The sequence below is a fragment of the Mesoplodon densirostris genome, chromosome 14 (assembly GCF_025265405.1).
Source record: "Mesoplodon densirostris isolate mMesDen1 chromosome 14, mMesDen1 primary haplotype, whole genome shotgun sequence".
Classification (NCBI taxonomy): domain Eukaryota; kingdom Metazoa; phylum Chordata; class Mammalia; order Artiodactyla; family Ziphiidae; genus Mesoplodon; species Mesoplodon densirostris.
Window position 1 is genome coordinate 7,153,660 of NC_082674.1, and position 18,187 is coordinate 7,171,846.

General features: G+C 40.3%; 1 protein-coding gene and 1 pseudogene across 1 annotated transcript in view; both read right to left on the reverse strand.

Annotated features, from left to right (window-relative positions):
* The window catches only part of ADAM17 (ADAM metallopeptidase domain 17), a 55,596-nt gene that overhangs the window by 24,685 nt on the left and 12,724 nt on the right, over positions 1-18,187 (reverse strand). Inside the window, exons 3-8 of the mRNA XM_060117107.1 lie at positions 10,701-10,831; positions 9,841-9,929; positions 7,687-7,855; positions 6,252-6,385; positions 4,165-4,254; positions 2,120-2,233 (exon numbers count right to left, since the gene is read on the reverse strand). Coding sequence (XP_059973090.1) covers positions 2,120-2,233; positions 4,165-4,254; positions 6,252-6,385; positions 7,687-7,855; positions 9,841-9,929; positions 10,701-10,831 — 727 coding nt within the window. The remainder of the gene's footprint in view (positions 1-2,119; positions 2,234-4,164; positions 4,255-6,251; positions 6,386-7,686; positions 7,856-9,840; positions 9,930-10,700; positions 10,832-18,187) is intronic.
* On the reverse strand, positions 15,016-16,233 carry LOC132501507 (ubiquitin-conjugating enzyme E2 Q1-like; annotated as a pseudogene).

Here is an 18,187-nt window from a genome sequence, read left to right on the forward strand (position 1 = left end):
CTTTGATGCTTCTTCCAGGGGATCTCAGCACCTCATACCAAAACAAATCCCTCTAAAGGACTTCAAGGATTCTATTGGTTTTGTAGGGGTTTTAAAGTTTGCTTTGGTTTTACAATGTATAGGAGTTATAAACTTATAGGAAAACATATATACCTAGTTTTATGTTACTAAAATTAAGATAAAAATTCATTCAAGTCAGCACTGGTGCTTTGGGTTTTTTTTTTTCTTAAAAGGGGTCCACATATTACTTTATTTTTTTCATTTTTTAATTTTTTGGCCACACCACACGGCCTGCAGGATGCCAGTTCCAGACCAGGGACTGAACGCGGGTCCCGGCAGTGAAAGTGCCAAGTCTGAACCACTGGACCGCCAGGGAATTCCCCAGAACGGGTCCACATGTTACTTTTAAAACCTCTACCATAACAGTCAGAGACTCCAACTTAAAAAGACTGATTTTTTTAATGCTTAAAATGAGTGGTCGGAAAGCCCCGTATAAGGAATGAGGTGTTCCCGGGAGCTGTCTCCCTAGCCGCATAGGGATTTTGATAAGTTCCATGATAATAGGCTTAGGCTCTGGGACACTCCTAGGAGCCTTAGGGAAGAGAACTGGAGAGGAGCATCTGCAGAGGCAAGTCATCCCCTTTTGTTCCTCCCCTGGTGTGAGTTGTCTGGAGGCCCACAGAAAAGCAGAGGTGGGATCGTTCAGCTGTCCTAGGTGTCTGGAGATCTGGCCACCTGCTTTTGGCTTTGTCATCACTAGTTGTGTAACTAAACGCAGACAAGTCATTTAACCTTGCTGTTAATGGGCTGAATTGTGTCTGCCTCCAAAATTCATAGGTCGAAGTCCTAAGTCCTAGCAGCTCACAATGTGACTGTATCTGGAGACAGAGCCTTCCTTTAAAGAGGTGATGGAGGTAAAATGAGGTCATGCAGATAGGCCGAATCCAAAATGTCTGGTGCCCTTACACACACAAAGGGAAGACCATGTGAGGACACAGAGAGAAGACGGCCACCTACAAGCCAAGGAGACAGAACTCAGAAGAAGCTAAACTTGCCAACACCTTGATCTCAGACTTTCAGCCTCCAGAACTGTGAGAAGATAAATTCTATTGTTTAAGCTGCCCACTCTGTGGTGCTTTATTATTGGCAGCCCTAATAGACTAATACACTTTGCTGAGTCTCTTTAGAAGAGTAATGGTGTTATCTCAAACAACCTCGCCAGTGGCTAGTGGCCTACGTTAGATAAGGTATGTCAGAGTATTATACAGATACAGCACTCTATGGATCTCAACCTAATAATATCCTTTAATTCCATTCAAGCTTTGAAAACTTGATTTCGCTTTGGCCTTGTTGAGACTCTAACCAGAGAACCCAGATAAGCCACACTGTGCCTGGTCCAACCCTAGAAACTATCAGATAAATAAAGATGTTGTTTTAAGCTGCCAAATTTGCAGTGATTTGATACAGCAGCCACAGGAAACTAACACATTAATAACACAGTAAAAGATAAACACTATCACTTCACAGGCGGTCATCTTACAACAAAGCAATAGGACACACAGACAGAAACTGAGATCATGTGACAAAAAGGATAAATCATATCTTGTCAAGGCAAGAATCCATATGACACAGAATGTTTATGTTATCTTTAAATTTGTTACCAGAATAAAAACTCAGAAATTTTAAATTTCCATAGAGAACTTTCAGATCTCCGAGTTATACTTCTACCATCTAATACATTTTCATACCATTTGGTAATTACTGACCTAAAAGATCTACTGATAAGTTTCAAAGAGACCTGAACTAACAAAATGGTGTGTAAAAAATCTGTAAGTTGGGTATCCCTCTATTTTCTACAGGCCTATTACTTCACTAGATTCGCAGAGACATTACGGTTAAGAAGCATTGCTTTGTAGCATTTTTCGCTTTCAGTTCTGCCCACCTTGCTGTCTGCCCTGCTGCAGGGGATAAGGTCACTGTTGGATCAGCTGGGGTGGGCTGCCCCTGGTTTTCAGTCACCTTTCCTAAGATGCCCCTTCATTAATACAGACATGACCCACGTTTTTAGGAATCAGAAAATGGTGTTAAATAGTATCACTTTCAGGTTTCCACGACCTACCTCTAGCAGCATCTTCACATCCCAAGCATCCTTTTCTTCACTTGGGTAATTTTTTGCCATATTGAAGTGCCTTTCACCAGGTCTTACCTCTTGTGGAGACTTGAGAATGCGAATCTATACTTAAAGAGATAAAATACTTAGAACACTTCAGAAGAAAGTCACAAGACTGAAATAATACTGCATTGTTTCAGCTATTCAAAAAAAGACCATCTACCATTCTTTAAAAAAAAAAGTTTTAGAGTCAAAATTCCATAAAATTCTTCAGCTCTAGTATCTGTTTAATTTAAAAACAAACTGAGAAGCAAATGGTATGGAAAACACATATGTCAAAGAATGACATACATTTATAAATGTACTCCTGAAAGTTTATTGCCTCTATATTTAGTTGGAAAAAATGAAAACCTAGGTTCCATGAGCCTAAAATAATTTATTCCAACTATAGTCACTGATTCAGAGATACGGAACAGTAAGATGTACAGCGCCGCACACCACAGGAGTAAGAGCACAGAAAATAAGGGCTTTTCCTTACACGCACAGTACAAATCCATATTAATCCTAATTTTTTAAAAAAGAAACAAAGGTTTCTCTCCAAAGGAGATGAAACATATAGGTTGGAAAATGTGGCAAAGGAACAGAGCCATGCTCAGCTCACTGTTTCCGGTATCTCTTCCAGATCTGCCTACAGAGGGGATGCTGGGGTCTGCTCCGCCACCATGTGGTAAGCTCACTGGGGCGGCTCTGCAGCTTTGGCGGTGGGTGATCAAGATCAATTCTGCGATGAACTAGGTGAGGGCCCACTGTGACAGCATATCTAAACCGCAGCCTCCAGCCCACCTATCATCTTCAAAGAAACGGGGTTTTTAATCTCCTATCACACCTAATTTTTTCAATGGTTTCCAAATTTTAAAGCAAAAAGGAGCTTTATTTATTGGTCTCCTAAAACTCAAACATGATGCAGCTATTTTAAACAAGTGAGACACCTTTATTGTACCATAATGGAATAATCACCAACATATTCATGAAATGAAAAAGCAAGGTGCAAAAGAGTACAACATACCACGGATATGTCAAATACACACATATACAAACACATGCTATACATGCATAAGATATCTCTGGAAAGATATGGATGAAACTAGTGACACGGATGTCTCTGGGGAAAGGAACTGGTTTGACAATGGGTAGAGGTTGAGGAGACTTACTTTTCACTGGCTTTTGTACCGTGTATATATTACCTATTCAAATAATAACTTAAAAAAGAAAATGCAAAACAGTAAAAGAATGGAAAAGGGGAAAATAATTCTCTTAGTTTTCTACAAGTACTATAAAAGTTTAGCATTTATAAGTATGATTTCAAAAGCTTTTTTCTTTTTATTCTCGAAATTCTAAACTACAGAACCTGTAAGAATATGTCTAGTTTAGTACAAAGAGCCTGGAAAAAATAGAGAAAATAATTTCCTGAATTTACATGTCAAAATGTCTGTCCGAAGCAACACCCGATTTCAGAAGTCTTGTTCATCAGTCTTATCAATTTGGAACAATTTTTACTATGTGATATAATTAGGATGACATTAATACATCATTGCTGGACATACTCTATTGACAGATAAGAACTCAGGAGATATTTGGGAAAAGAGATCTAATGGTTCTGTATGTATAAATGCCTTGCAAATGTACACAGTATTTTTAAGTAAATGTTCTAAGCATTCAACAATACGTGCTAGAATTCTAACTAAAGACATTAAGCATAATCATAGAAAACTAAAGCAAGGCAGGGGATAAAAAGGCCATGAATTCAGAAAAAAGAGAGATCATAGCAGCATACGGCGGCTTTCTGCCTAAAATAAGCCTAAGAAAAGAATATTTCATAATCTATAAATAATATCAAAACACTGTTAAGTTTATCAGATAAAAATCACTGGCATTTCAGAATATTTAACTACCAGTAAAGTAGAAGATAAGTTTCTGGGTTGTGAAAACAAGTGACAAATACTTACAACACATAACTTAGCTGAGTATTATAACCCACATCCATTGATAAATACCTGCTCTATCTGTATTCCATAACCTTTAAAACCTGCATTGTCCCATGAAGTGTTCCGATAGATGTCATCAACTCTGTCAATTAGCTCTATCTGTGTGTATAAAAAAGCGAGAGAAAGACATTATGTATATCTTTACCACTCTTTGCAATGTAATATAAGTAAAAAAAAAATCAGTTCAGATAAAATACCATTGTGAAAGTTGCACCAATTACAAAAACTAGCATTAAGATGTTAATGCTTTACGGTGACAGTGCTAATAAAGAAATTATTCCTAGCCTCAAACTTAAAATGTTGCTACCAGAATAGAGCAGTGGTACAGTTCATCCCAAATTTCAGGTAATCAACTGCACAGGGAACCAAAATATCAAGTAACAAGCTTTTTAAAAACTGCCATTCCAGTCAACTACGGAAATGAAAGTTAAAGTCAATCAATTTACCTAAAATATTCCAAAAAATAAGTACTCTGTTCATTCTATCTCTTGCCACGTACCTCAGAAAAACATCTTCTTCAGAAAGAGGTAAGGAACAGTGACAGATACTGCTAACCCTACACCAGACACTCCCTGGGCAAAGTTCAGCACCAAGGACCAGGTAGAAACAGAGAGAGAGGAATGAGGTCTCACCACACCTCCTTTCTCCTGTCCTCTGATTTGGGAAGGTAGGTAGAGATTACTGAGGGAGGAGCCACAGTACAATAGCCAAGGACAATTCAAACTACTGAATATATTAGGAACAGAATACTCATTACCAATCTGCTCCTCAAAGAGAAGATTTTATTGTTCAAAAACTGGGTAAATGAGGTTTGTTCTGGCAGCTGTGAAGCACATTATACATCTAAGAAATTGTTCTTTGCTTATACTAACTGTAAACCAAGAAATGCAATTTTTTTTTTTTTTTTTTTTTTTTTTTTGCGGTACACGGGCCTCTCACTGTTGTGGCCTCTCCCGTTGCGGAGCACAGGCTCTGGACGCACAGGCTCAGCGGCCATGGCTCACAGGCCCAGTCGCTCCGCGGCCTGTGGGATCTTCCCGGACTGGGGCACGAACCCGTGTCCCCTGCACTGGCAGGCGGACTCCCAACCACTGCACCACCAGGGAAGCCCAAGAAATGCAATTTTTAACACCAGACCTCTCATTATATTCATATTCTTGGTGTAATGAACAAAGAAGCAAACTAAGAGCCCCTAATACAAAACCCACACTAAGAAAGAAGCTTTTCAAGAAGGACTCTCTTACTTAGGAACCAGAACTATAGTGACTTCACACACGACTCCCACTACCCTCGTAATAAATTCACTTGACAGGGAAGGGAAGGGAAAGGCAAGGAGAAAGACGTCTTTGCTGCACCGGGCTCTGCACTACGAATGAATAGCTGCATTCTCTTCTATTCCCTCAACATCATTTCTGTCAGTGCCAAGTTATCACGAGGAATGAGGTCATACTGACAAAAAAAATGTCAATGAAATATGATTCCCTTGACTTTTAAAATTACAATAGTAAATGCTTAAAAATCCAGCATCAACACTTCTGTAATCCTGCCTTCAAATCTTCGCCCTGTAGTTAGTTATGACCACAAAAGTCCCATCTAGTTCATCCAGTTACAGTCCAACAATTAGCTATTTTATACCAGTACAACATAAACCAAACTGACCAACTCCTCTGATATATACATATAAGCAAAAATAATACACACAAGTTCATACAAATATCAATACTTTCTTCCCCCATCCATACATGTCACCAACACGATCACTGCCATTATAGCAGAGATGTTTTCAGAGTTCAGTTCTATAAAGAAGGAAGGCCTACGTTATGAACTTTCCCTAAACATAATATGCATAAAAATTCTGATGTGCAGAAAATCTTAGTTGAAAGGCAAAATGGGGTTTCAAAAATTTGAAACTAGAATCTCTATACAATAATGTGAGAACCTCAGGTGACAGCCCTCAAATATTCTAGGAAATCACAGAGCATCTGAAACAGATCTCATTTCACTACGTTCAAATTATAGCAGTCTTCTCTTAAATGGAATTTGCCTACCTATGTGAGCTTTTTTGTCCATTACCTCATCCAGTATCAAACACTTACCAAGTAGTTTGTAGTTGTACTCTCTTCCCCTCTGCCCATGTATCTGTAAAAGCGATGATCTGCTACCACCAATAATTTACACGTGTTCTTCAGGGGATTAGGGTCAGCTCTTCTCTTCACCCGATGAACAAGCTCTAATATGAATTTGGATGCACTATTAAATCAAAATTCATCAAAACAAGGAGTTTTTTATAGTAACATTTTAAATCTACCGTATTTTTGAAACAAATATTATTTGAGCTCAGTATCCTTAATGGTATGTTGAACAGGAAAACAATTTGGAGAAAGATAAAAAGTGAAAAGTAATATGAGGTTTTCAAATTGTAGAATTCAAAACCAAGGAAAAGTGCAAAAGTACTTAACAGAATAAAACAATCACCTATCTATTGCTGGGCTATGAGGTGTCATTTTCTTCTAGAAGAAGTCTACAAATTAACACAAATAACAGTAAAAATATCCAGATAATCAAACATTAAAAAATTAGTGGGGATTCCCTGGCGGTCCAGTGGTTAGGACTCTGCACTTTCACTGCTGAGGGTGCAGGTTCAATCCCTGGTCGGGGAACTGAGATCCCACAAGCCATGCAGGGCAGCCAAAAAAAAAAAAATTTTTTTTGAAAAATTATTTTGTGTCAACAGGTCATTTGTTCTTATCAAATAATCACACTGTTTAAGAATTGAGTAATATACTAAAATGCTAGTCATATTTTTCTAAAGTTTTCAAAAATGAGGACAGAGAATTTCTCCGAGATGGGTAGATGGTCTTTAAATGACTCTAAATTCATCTGTCCCAAGACTGATAATTTGCTTCTTTCTAAACAGGACAGACCTCTCTTGCTACCAACTAATTTCTTTTTTTTTTTTTTTTTTTTTTTTTTTTTTTTTTTTTTGCGGTATGCGGGCCTCTCACTGCTGTGGCCTCCCCCGCTGCGGAGCACAGGCTCCGGACGCGCAGGCTCCGGACGCGCAGGCTCAGCGGCCATGGCCCACGGGCCCAGCCGCTCCGCGGCATATGGGATCCTCCCAGACCGGGGCACGAACCCGTATCCCCTGCATCGGCAGGCGGACTCTCAACCACTTGCGCCACCAGGGAGGCCCCCAACTAATTTCTTATAAACTTATCTGAAGATTGTTTTTTCACAGTACTATTCTGTCATTTCTAAATACCTACAAATGAAAATATTTTCCCTCAGATTATTCAATTTCCCCTTTCCCCAATCTTTTTTAAAGTCCAATCTTTATTGCCATCATTATTTTCTAGTGTTTTCAATCCTTACAGACAAAAAAATCAAGAAATTTCTGAACAAAACTATTTTCAAGCCAAATACTATAGTTACTTGATAATCATGTTCTTTCTTTATCAATTAACAACCACCCCTACTGAAGACAACTGTTACGCTTGCTTCTTATTTGAAATATATTTTTTTTAGTCTTACCATCAGGTGGCTCTCTGCCTACCAGCCCTTTTGGAAGCAACTCTTCATCATCCGCCTTTATATAACCACACACTTTTGGAGACTGCAAACGTGAAACATTCTTGATATCTTCAGATTTATAAACTAACACTCTTTTGTCTTTAGTATCATTAATTAGTCTCCAAAGTGGCTAAAATAGAAAACAAATATAACTGAGATGGAAAATATAAAAATTCCTAAATATTCAAGTCTTACAACATCCTTTCCCTATTTTTAGATAACATTCATTTCCAGGTTAAGTAAACTGACTAGTCAAAACAAAGATCTTCTCTGTAAGGACAATGGTCTCATCGGAACCAGAGAGCTCATACAGAAAAGATTCTGTGTCTGTATATGTGTGTATGTATCTCCATATCCGCCACAGAAACTAACATCAAAACCTCAAGGAGACCACTTCACACCCACTAGGATGGCTGTAATCAAAAAGACATATAACAACAAGTATTGGCAAGGATGTGGAGAAACCCTCATCTACTGCTGGTGAGAATGGAATACGGAACATAAAATGCAGTCAATGTAACATGGTGAGAATGTAAAGAGCAGCCACTATGGAAAACAGTCTGGCAGCTCCTCAAAAGGTTAAAAACAGAGCTACCACATGACCCAACAATTCCATTCCTAGTATATTATACACCCAAGTCAATGAAAATATATGCTCACATAAAAACCTCTTCAAAAATGTTCATAGCAGCATTATTCATAACATAAGTAGAAATAACACTAATGTCCAACTGATGAATGAATAAGCAAAATGTGGTATATCTAAACAATGGAATAGTATTTGGCAATAAAAAGAAATGGTGTACCGGACATGTGCTATAACATGAATGAACACTGAAAACATTCGAAATGAAAGGAGCCAGACACAAAAGACCACATGTTGTGTGACTGCATTTTTATGGAAATGACCAAGCAAATCTAAAGAGACACAAAAGACAAACCTGAAGAGACGGAGAGTAGATTAGTGGTTTCCTAGAGCTGGGAGGGTTGGGGCGTGGGGGGAGAGTGGGCTTCTAAGTAATAAACCACTTTTTCAATTTAAAAATTATTAATCTCATGCAAAAGTACTTCAATAAACCTGATGAGTTTACTTTTAAGTGAACATCTCACAGGGAAATGTTAATTATGGTCATTTTTGTACTCAGTGAAACCGAGAGATACAGATGGAAACAGAATTCCTAACTGTCCCAAAGGGAAATATTTGGAAAAGTGAGGCATCTGAGCAAAATTAACTTGGATCCTAAATGCACCCCTTTTGGATTAAGAATTAATAGATGATCCTAAGGAAATAAGCAATCCTGTGCACTGTGGCAGAAACAACGCTGTGCATTCCCCACACAGTTTTATCTTTCTGAGCACAACAGATTATCTTTCCCAGCCTCCTTTGTAGGCAGGTCAGAGACAAGAGTTTCTGGAACGTGGGTGGAAGTGATGTAGGCCACTTCCAAGCCTGGCCATAAAAATCCCCTGTGGGATCCTCCAGCTGTTTCCCTCTGTGGCAACCTCAGAGAATATGTGTCCATGTTCCATAGTATTCTCATTTTCCTAGAGACGCAGAAACACTTCAACCCACAGATCTGTAGCAAACGTTTTGTTTTCTGGACTAGTATCTGACATACAGCCATGTGTCTCGCACAAATGTGGCCAGTTTGCTCTTGGTTTCTACTGCTAGGATTTCAATGGAAGAATGGCCAGAGCCTGAGTTTCCTACAGTTTCCTCTTTTAACTTCTCAAGACTATGAACTATCACCTTTTATAGATCTTGCATTTCCAGGGCATCTAGGAAAGAAGATTTCACCTTCATCTTTGAGAAGGATTATTAGAGAAAGAATAAAGAAAAAATGAGTGAGTTTCCTCTTCCCATTATCCATCTCACATGTGACTTTCAATTATTGTACTTAAAAATACAGAGTGCATCCTATGACAGCATCTTAGATATATAAAATATATATATATATATATTTTTACTCATCTATTTTTCTGGTTTAAAAAAAAATTTAAATACAAGGAGAAGTTCAGTATAAAGACCCTTTTCTTCTTAAAACAACTGCATAATGGCTTTCTAAACATCAGAGATATATGCTCCTGATAAAAAAAATGCACATGTAGACTTACCTCTATATTATATTCCGCCCCATCTGTGTTGATTCTTATTGTAATATCATCATCTCCTATGTGGGCTAGAACCCTAGAGTCAGGCTCACCTTAAGAGAAAAAAAAAGTCATTATTAAAAAATATTTAAATCAAAAAATAAACTATGCACTATCAATAAAAATCAAGCAAGCCCTTCTACAGACTGGAATGTGCCCAGGCACTGTGGAGATGTAAAAAACACAGGCCCAGATAGCAGCTGGGTTTTCTCACTTAAGGAGGAGCCACAACTCTAGTCATTTGAAATCGGCCTCTTTCCCTGAAGCCTCTTATGAGAATTATCTAGTGTGTTATAGAACAAAACAAACAAAGTGTAGATTTTCTTCTGGAATAACTTTACCTACTTTGGGGTAAGAAAGAGGAGGCAGAAAGCATGATTCAGAATATACAGGTCTTGAAATGTACTACTTGGGTATTTTAGTGCCATTTTTTTCATATTGCAGAAAATTTTCCAGAAGTAAACTGCAATTGCTTGTTTAATATATTTTCTTAAATAAATACATGATAGGATCACAGAGTCAATTATTTTATCTCCTATCTTCCCTGTTTACAATCTCATAAGGGAAGTCGACAATCCCTCCCTGAAGACAAAAGGAGGTTAAATTTGTATGACTTAAGAGGAAATCTGTTGTAATCATGAAAACAGCCAGTTAGTATGACATGCTGGATAATACCCATTTCCTCCTGTTTTAATGTTTCTGCTTCCAGATTTAGCACTTCTTTGACGCCCCTTTTTCCTCCCCTCAAAAAAGAATACACAATCTAGTTCAATGTGGACACCTAACCCCCCAAGCACAAAGGAAACAAATGAGCACCTACTAACCAACCACATGTCCACTGAAGAAGTCCTGCCATTTGACGGGGTACTCGCTTTCATCTTTCCCATCTACCACCACGACTTTGAAATTTTGGGAAAAGCGTTCAGTACTTGATGTCAGGTATAATTTAAAATACCTAAAGAAAGAATGTATCTGAACTTTAAGCACGTAAAACAGAGGCCTAATTTTCATTTAATTAAACTTACTTAAGAAAAAAGTTGACACTTGAGTTTACATTAACAAAGTACTATGCAAGTTATAACTACTGTTTTACTTAGTTATAAGGTACTTAGAGTGTTGTTATCTCCAGTAAAGACAAAACAGACTAGTTTCTTTAGTTGTAAGAACTTGGCAGACCAAAAGAAACTAAAAGTGGGAGGAAAAAAGATTCAAAGAGCTCATATATTCATCTTTTCTGGAGACTCGGGAAAATAAAGAAACACAAATGGATAGTTTAAGCTGGAGTTCTGCTTATCTTAAAAATTTAGGGAAGGGCCTCCCTGGTGGCGCAAGTGGTTGGGAGTCCGCCTGCCGATGCAGGGGATGCGGGTTCGTGCCCCGGTCTGGGAGGATCCCATGTGCCGCGGAGCGGCTGGGCCCGTGAGCCATGGCCTCTGAGCCTGCGCGTCCGGAGCCTGCGCGTCCGGAGCCTGTGCTCCGCGACGGGGGAGGCCACAGCAGTGAGAGGCCCGCATACCGCAAAAGGAAAAAAAAAAAAAAAAAAAAAAAAAATTTAGGGAAGACTGATATTACTGGATACCTTTCATTGAACACCTACTCAGTGCTAGCTGCTCTGTACGCTGTCTCCACCTCACACAGTAAAAACTGAGACTTGGAGATTAATCAACATGCTCGAGGTTCCACAGCTGGTAAACAGAGGAACCGAACACTGAACCTGGCTTTTACTTCAAACGCCTGCATTCCGGTGCCTCCAGCAATCAGCTGCTCTTACTGCTGCACAAAATTAATAAATATGCTACTTTCCATGTTTAAAAGCAGCATGCTTCTTTTCTCCTTCTAAAGAGAACTTACCCTGAAAAAAGTAATCCACAATTACCATGAGGAAAATAAGTATCAGGTATCCAACAAAGATAGCAAAATACACACTCCAGTTCTTTAGTTGGCTTAATACTCTCTTGTACAAGTTTCATTCCTGACATAAAAACTGGACGTGGTGAGCAAGAATTTTCAATGATCATTTACAAAATTCTTTCAATGTACCCAAGAACACCAAAGATAAAGGTATGGTTTTTATCTCAGCCACAGGAACTAATTTTGTCAGCTATGGTGTTGAAAATATAAAATGTTACAGGTTTGGTGAATCGAAATTGCCAGGAAGAATCCAGAGTGGGACTATCTCCATGGCAACACTTTTTTTTTTTAAACTTGTTGAGCATAACAAGGTAACTTCAGTTTGTTTGTGGGTTTTTTTTAATGGTCATTGGGAAGGAAACACAATAGAACATAATCTCAGAAAACCTTGGAACATTTTCTCCTGCTACCTTAAAACGCACCTTCCCAAACACAGTTATGATTTTTTTCCCCGTCAGCTACGCTGAGAACTTTGAAAAGAAAAGCATCCCTCCTGGGAATTCCCTGGCGGTCCAGTGGTTAGGACTCTGTGCTTTCGCTGCCGAGGGCGCGGTTTCGATCCCTGGTTGGGGAACCAAGATCCTGCGAACCGGGTGGCACGGCCAAAAACAAACACAAAAAAGCAAAAAAACAGAACAACAACAACAACCAAAAAGAGCATCCCTCTTATAAATGCCTTATTAGTTAGTTTTAGACTCTCTAGGAGTCTCAATACTATTTTTACTTAATGTTCTTTCCAGGAAAATCACTAGAATTGCACTCTTCATTTTCTACATTAATCTTCTATGTCGTAAGGAAAAGTGTTGGTAAAATTCCTGTTTTTTGAGTTTCCAATCTTCACCTTTGAGCTATAAAACCTCCAAAAGGATATGTCAGTCAGAACTTATATTTTACTTTATCCTTCCCAAATTATGTGAAATCGTGTACTTACAGACTTCCTTTAGCAATTTATCTTTCTGACTTTTTTTTTTTTTTTTTTTTTTTTGCTGTACGCGGGCCTCTCACTGCTGTGGCCCCTCCCGTTGCGGAGCACAGGCTCCGGACACACAGGCTCCGCGGCCATGGCTCGCGGGCCCAGCCGCTCCGCGGCATGTGGGATCCTCCGGGATCGGGGCACGAACCCGTGTCCCCTGCATCGGCAGGCGGACTCTCAACCACTGCGCCACCAGGGAGGCCCCTATCTTTCTGACTTTTAAGGATTTACAGTGACTACAAACTGGTGTTAATCAGTCTGAATTAACATTATTTTCGTATCTTTTTTTTTGGATATATACTGTAAAATGATCACCACAATAAGTCTAGTTAACATCCATCACCGCACATAGTTACAGGTTTTTTTCTTGTGATGAGAACTTTTAAGATCTACTCTTTTAAGGTCTAACTTTCAAATGTGTAGTACAGTATTATTAACTATAGTCACCATGCTATACATCATTACATCCTCATAACATGTATTTTATAACTGGAAGTCTGTACCTCGTATCTATTTTTTTTATAGTGTTTTATTTATTTATTTTTGGCTGCGTTGGGTCTTAGTTGCAGCACGCAGGCTCAGTAGTTGTGGTGCACAGGCTCAGGTGCCCCGCAGCATGTGGGATCTTAGTTCCCCGACCAGGGATCAAACCTGTGTCCCCTGAATTGGAAAGTGGATTCTGAACCACTGGACCACCAGGGAAGTCCCCATCATATCTATTTTTAATGGTCCATTTAGCTGGGTATATATCTCTCTCCTTCCTTCCCCCTCCTTTCTTTGTGGCTACATTGGGTCTTCATGGCTACATGCAGGCTTTCTCTAGTTGTGGCGAGCTGGGGCTACTCTTCGTTGCAGGGCACAGGCTTCTCATTGCGGTGGCTTCTCTTGTTGCAGAGCATTGGCTCTGGGCGCGCGCGGGCTTCAATAGTTGTGGCTCATGGGCTCTAGAGCGCAGGCTCAGTAGTTGTGGTGCTCGGGCTTAATTGCTCTGCGGCACATGGGATCTTCCCAGACCAGGGCTTGAACCCATGTCCCCTGCACTGGCAGATGGATTCTTAACCACTGTGCCACCAGGGAAGTCCCTGCTTTCATTTCTTTATCAGTTCTAGCCCTCTTCAAATATTTTGAGATATTTCACTTTTTGTTTGCTTGTTTATTTGTTTTGTAACAACGGAATTTCATTTCACGTGGTTCTGGAGGCTGGGAAGGCCAGGATCAGGGTACTGGCAGATTCAGTGTCTGGTGAGAACCCACTTCCTTGTTCAGAGACAGCTACCTTCTCACTGTGTCCTCACATGGCAGAAGGGATGAAGGAGCTCTCTGGGGCCTCTTTTATTTCATGTTTTATTTTATTTTATTTTTTGGCCACATGGCATATGGGATTTTAGCTCCCTGACTGGGGATCGAACCCACACCCCCTGCAGTAGAAGTGTGGAATCTTAACCACTGGACCACCAGGAGAGTCCCTGTGGGCTCTTTTAAAAAGGCACTAATCTCATTCATGAGGGTTCCACCCTCATGACCTAATCACCTCCCAGAGGCCCCGCCTCCTAACACCATTGCATTGGGGGTTAAGATTTCAACAGATGCATTTGTGGGGACACACACAGTCTACAGCAGTCATTTTCACAGTGGACCACCAGGTCAAAGGGGCATAAACACCCTCCAGTTTCTGTTTCTCCTGAGGCCTGGGAATTCATCTCTTCCTAGGTTCCTGTGTATATTTCTTTTCTTTTTTTATTGAAGTATAGTTTATTTACAATATTGTGTTAGTTTCAGGTACACAGCAAAGTGGTTCAGTTATATATCTATATATATATGTATACATCTATATTTTTTTCCCGATTCTTTTTCATTATAGTTTATTATAAGATATTGAATATAGTTCCCTGTGATACACATAAATCTTTTATTTTATATACAGTAGTGTGCATTCTGTAAATCCCATAATCCCAATTTATCCACCCCCTTCCCCTTTGGTAACCATAAGTTTGTTTTCTACGTCTGTGAGTCTGTTTCTGTTTTGCAAGTGAGTTCGTTTGTACTAATTTTTAGATTCCACATATAAGTGATATATATGTATAACTTTTTCCAAAAAAATTATAACATTATCAAAAAAGTATTAAAATATTTGTATTATTTTTTTTCAAATTAACTGTAATTGTTTTCCCAAAGATACTTTTTTTTCATACACACCCATCACACACGGTAACCAAAAAAAGCAGTGTACATGAAATAAGAGAAAATAAATTAAAAATCCTTACCATAGCATAGGTAGGGAGGCCCTAGGCTGGAGCACAGCTGAGTTTCCAGCAATATAATGAGGCTCAAAAGTTTCTTTTAAGAATGCCTGCTAGCAAGGGCTCTAGCCAGGTGGCTGGTTGGTCTGTAAGTCAGTCTTGAGTTTCAGTTCTGTGTTTGTTTGTTTGTTTGTTTTCTTAGCATTTAGAATAGTCATCATTGTCCTGCAATAGGCAGAGCTATCACGTCCAGGAAAAATGAGGGAGGGAACCACAGAGGCAGTGTGAGATCCAAATACAGCATTCAAAGGTAATTGGTCCAGTGGTGCCTAGGGAAGGAGGAAGGGGATGGCACTCCCGGGTTAGCCATCTTCCTTCGGGGGTGTGTACTAGCCGTCTTCTTCGTGGATCTGCACCAAGGACTTGTAGGACTCCTGTACTCTTGTCAGGCTGTATTGAGATTTGCTGGCTCCAAACTGCACTCGTGCTTTTCCCTTCACCAGTGTGGCACTGATCTGCATGATCACTGACTCTACTGAGTAGGCACTGCTCCAGCCCTCCTTGGTGAGAAGTTCCATGCAGATGGCACCTCTGCCCAGAACATACCCCCAGGAGAGGACTGGAGACACAACCCTGACAAACGGTGCGTCAAAGGGAAAGTTATCTTTAAAAGAAACGTTAAGTAGAAAGAAGTCAGCTCCTTTCTTCTCTTGAAGATCTGGAGATCGTTGTGCAAAGCGCTGTACTGGTCAACTTTGAGGAGTCTGACATTCCAATCATCCAGACTGTCATTCACGAGTTCGACTGCATAGTTTCCACCTCTGAAACTCTGTGATGGGTATATATCCCTGAGCTCCTTCGTCAGCCGGTCAGTAGCCTGCACCGAGCCATTTAAGTAATCTTGCCTCAGGTTCTTTTAAATTTTCTCTAGTATAGCCAAGTTTTCTTTTCCGATGCCGTCATCTTCAGATTTCTTGCCCTCAGCTGGCTCTTTTTCTTCCATTTCATAGTAATCAGCAGCCAAGTTAGGGTCATCGGACTCCACTGACCAGACGGGGGCACAGCAGGGTATAACTCCGGGATGTTGCAGTGGATGCAGACGGGATCCCCAGGCACCAAGCCCCGTGGGGGGAGATGCGGTGCAGGCGCGGCCCCCTCACCCCGGCCCCTCCGGCCCCAGCCAGCAGGAACTCGCAGCTCAGCTCGTCCAGGCAGGCGCTGGCAAGGCGGAAGCGCTCGTGGCCGCGGTGAAAGGTGGACTCGGCAGGGCCCCCGCCCCGGACCCACCCCCACGGGCCGCCCCCGGTGCCACTCCCTGGCCCCCCGGCTGCTGCCCCTGCGGCTGCGGTTGCTGCATCCTCCGCTCCGCTCTGGGGTCGGCGAGCAGGGAGCCTCCGGCCTCCGCCGCCACCGCCCTCATTACTTTAATAGTAATACTATTTCTTGATTTATAAAAAAGAGGGAATGTAACTTCTGGGTAAATTTCAAACTTTTTTTTCCCCATAAGATTAGTCTTTAACTCATCATACAATCTCTCAGTGTTTCCATGCTTTTTCAACCACTAATAATCACATCAAAATTTAATGTTATCTTAAATTATTCTGCTTTCCTCCACCATCTAAAAACAGAACATCTCATTTACCATCACCATCCAATAATGAGTGGCTTCATATAGGCAGTTCAGCCCTCTACAATTCGATCATTTCAAGTATCCCTTTTTTTTTTTTTCTTTTAAGCTTCTATAACACAGTATAACAGAAAAGAAAGGGTATAGGCTTTGGATTCTGACACACCCGACTCAAATCCCGCCTCCACCACCGACTGGCTGTTTGATCTCTTCTGAACCTAATTTATCTTCATCTATAAGTGGAAGTAATGCCAACTACTAACTGAATGGTTTTGAGGGTTAAGTGAAATAAACTACTTTAAAGTACCCGGGACAAAATTCTCATATATTGTTAGACACATTTCCTGTTAAACATTTAAGATGAAAATTTAAATTATAAATTTCTCTGCTTCCTTACACAGAGGGAAGATAAGGAGATGTTGTTTAGCATTTCCTTAACGAATCAATGGCATCTATGAAACATGAAAGAGAAGTATGTTGGGCTATGGCAGTGTCTGACCCTAGAGTAAGGATCCTACAGGCTACCTCAAGTCTAACTTCAAAAGAAACCCAGAAAACTGAACTTTGAGTTCTTGTCGTTTTAAAGCCTTCTCCAGGCCTCCTTTGCTCCTACTCGTTTCTCGCTGCTAGGTCTCCACTCCTTCGTCAAACTCTTCACCAGCATAGCAGAAATAACACAGTAAGTCTGGAAGTCAGACTTGTGTTCAAATCCTTTATCTTCCACCTTCTAGCTGAGTGACTTTGGGCAACTTACCTAACCTCTCTGAGCCTCAATTTTTCTTTGCCTTCAAAAAGGGAGTAACAAAGACTTCTATGCAAAGTATGGTGAGAATTAGAGATAATATATGTAAAGTGCCTACTGAAGTAAATACCTGATAAACTATAGCTATTATTAATATCACCACTCTGCTCAAATTTGCTATAGGTGAAGCTAGATAACCTATACTGCAATATTCTGGCATAAAATCCAACAAAAAGAAATCATTCAAAAATCATCTAAGGATGATGGCAATAACTAGGAAAAATAAAGATACAGTAAAAATATTTGCATAAAATATCAGTAACACGTGTGATGATGGAGTCATTTCCTTAATACCAAGCACGACTACAATTCAGTAACCCAAAGGATAAACCCAATAGAAAAATGGTAAATGGATACGAAAAGGCAGACAGAAAAATACCTTATAAACGCATGAAAAGATGATCAATTTTACACAAAATTAAAATCAAAACATTTGTGAGGTACCATCCCCTTTCAGAGCAAGAGAAGTCAAAAGTGGATAAAACCTAGTATTAGCACGGATAACAAAAGGTAGGGGCTTCCCTGGTGGCGCAGTGGTTGAGAATCTGCCTGCTAATGCAGGGGACACGGGTTCGAGCCCTGGTCTGGGAAGATCCCACATGCCGCGGAGCAACTAGGCCCATGAGCCACAACTACTGAGCCTGCGCGTCTGGAGCCTGTGCTCTGCAACAAGAGGGGCCGCGACAGTGAGAGGCCCGCGCACCGCGATGAAGAGTGGCCCCCGCTTGCCACAACTAGAGAAAGCCCTTGCACAGAAA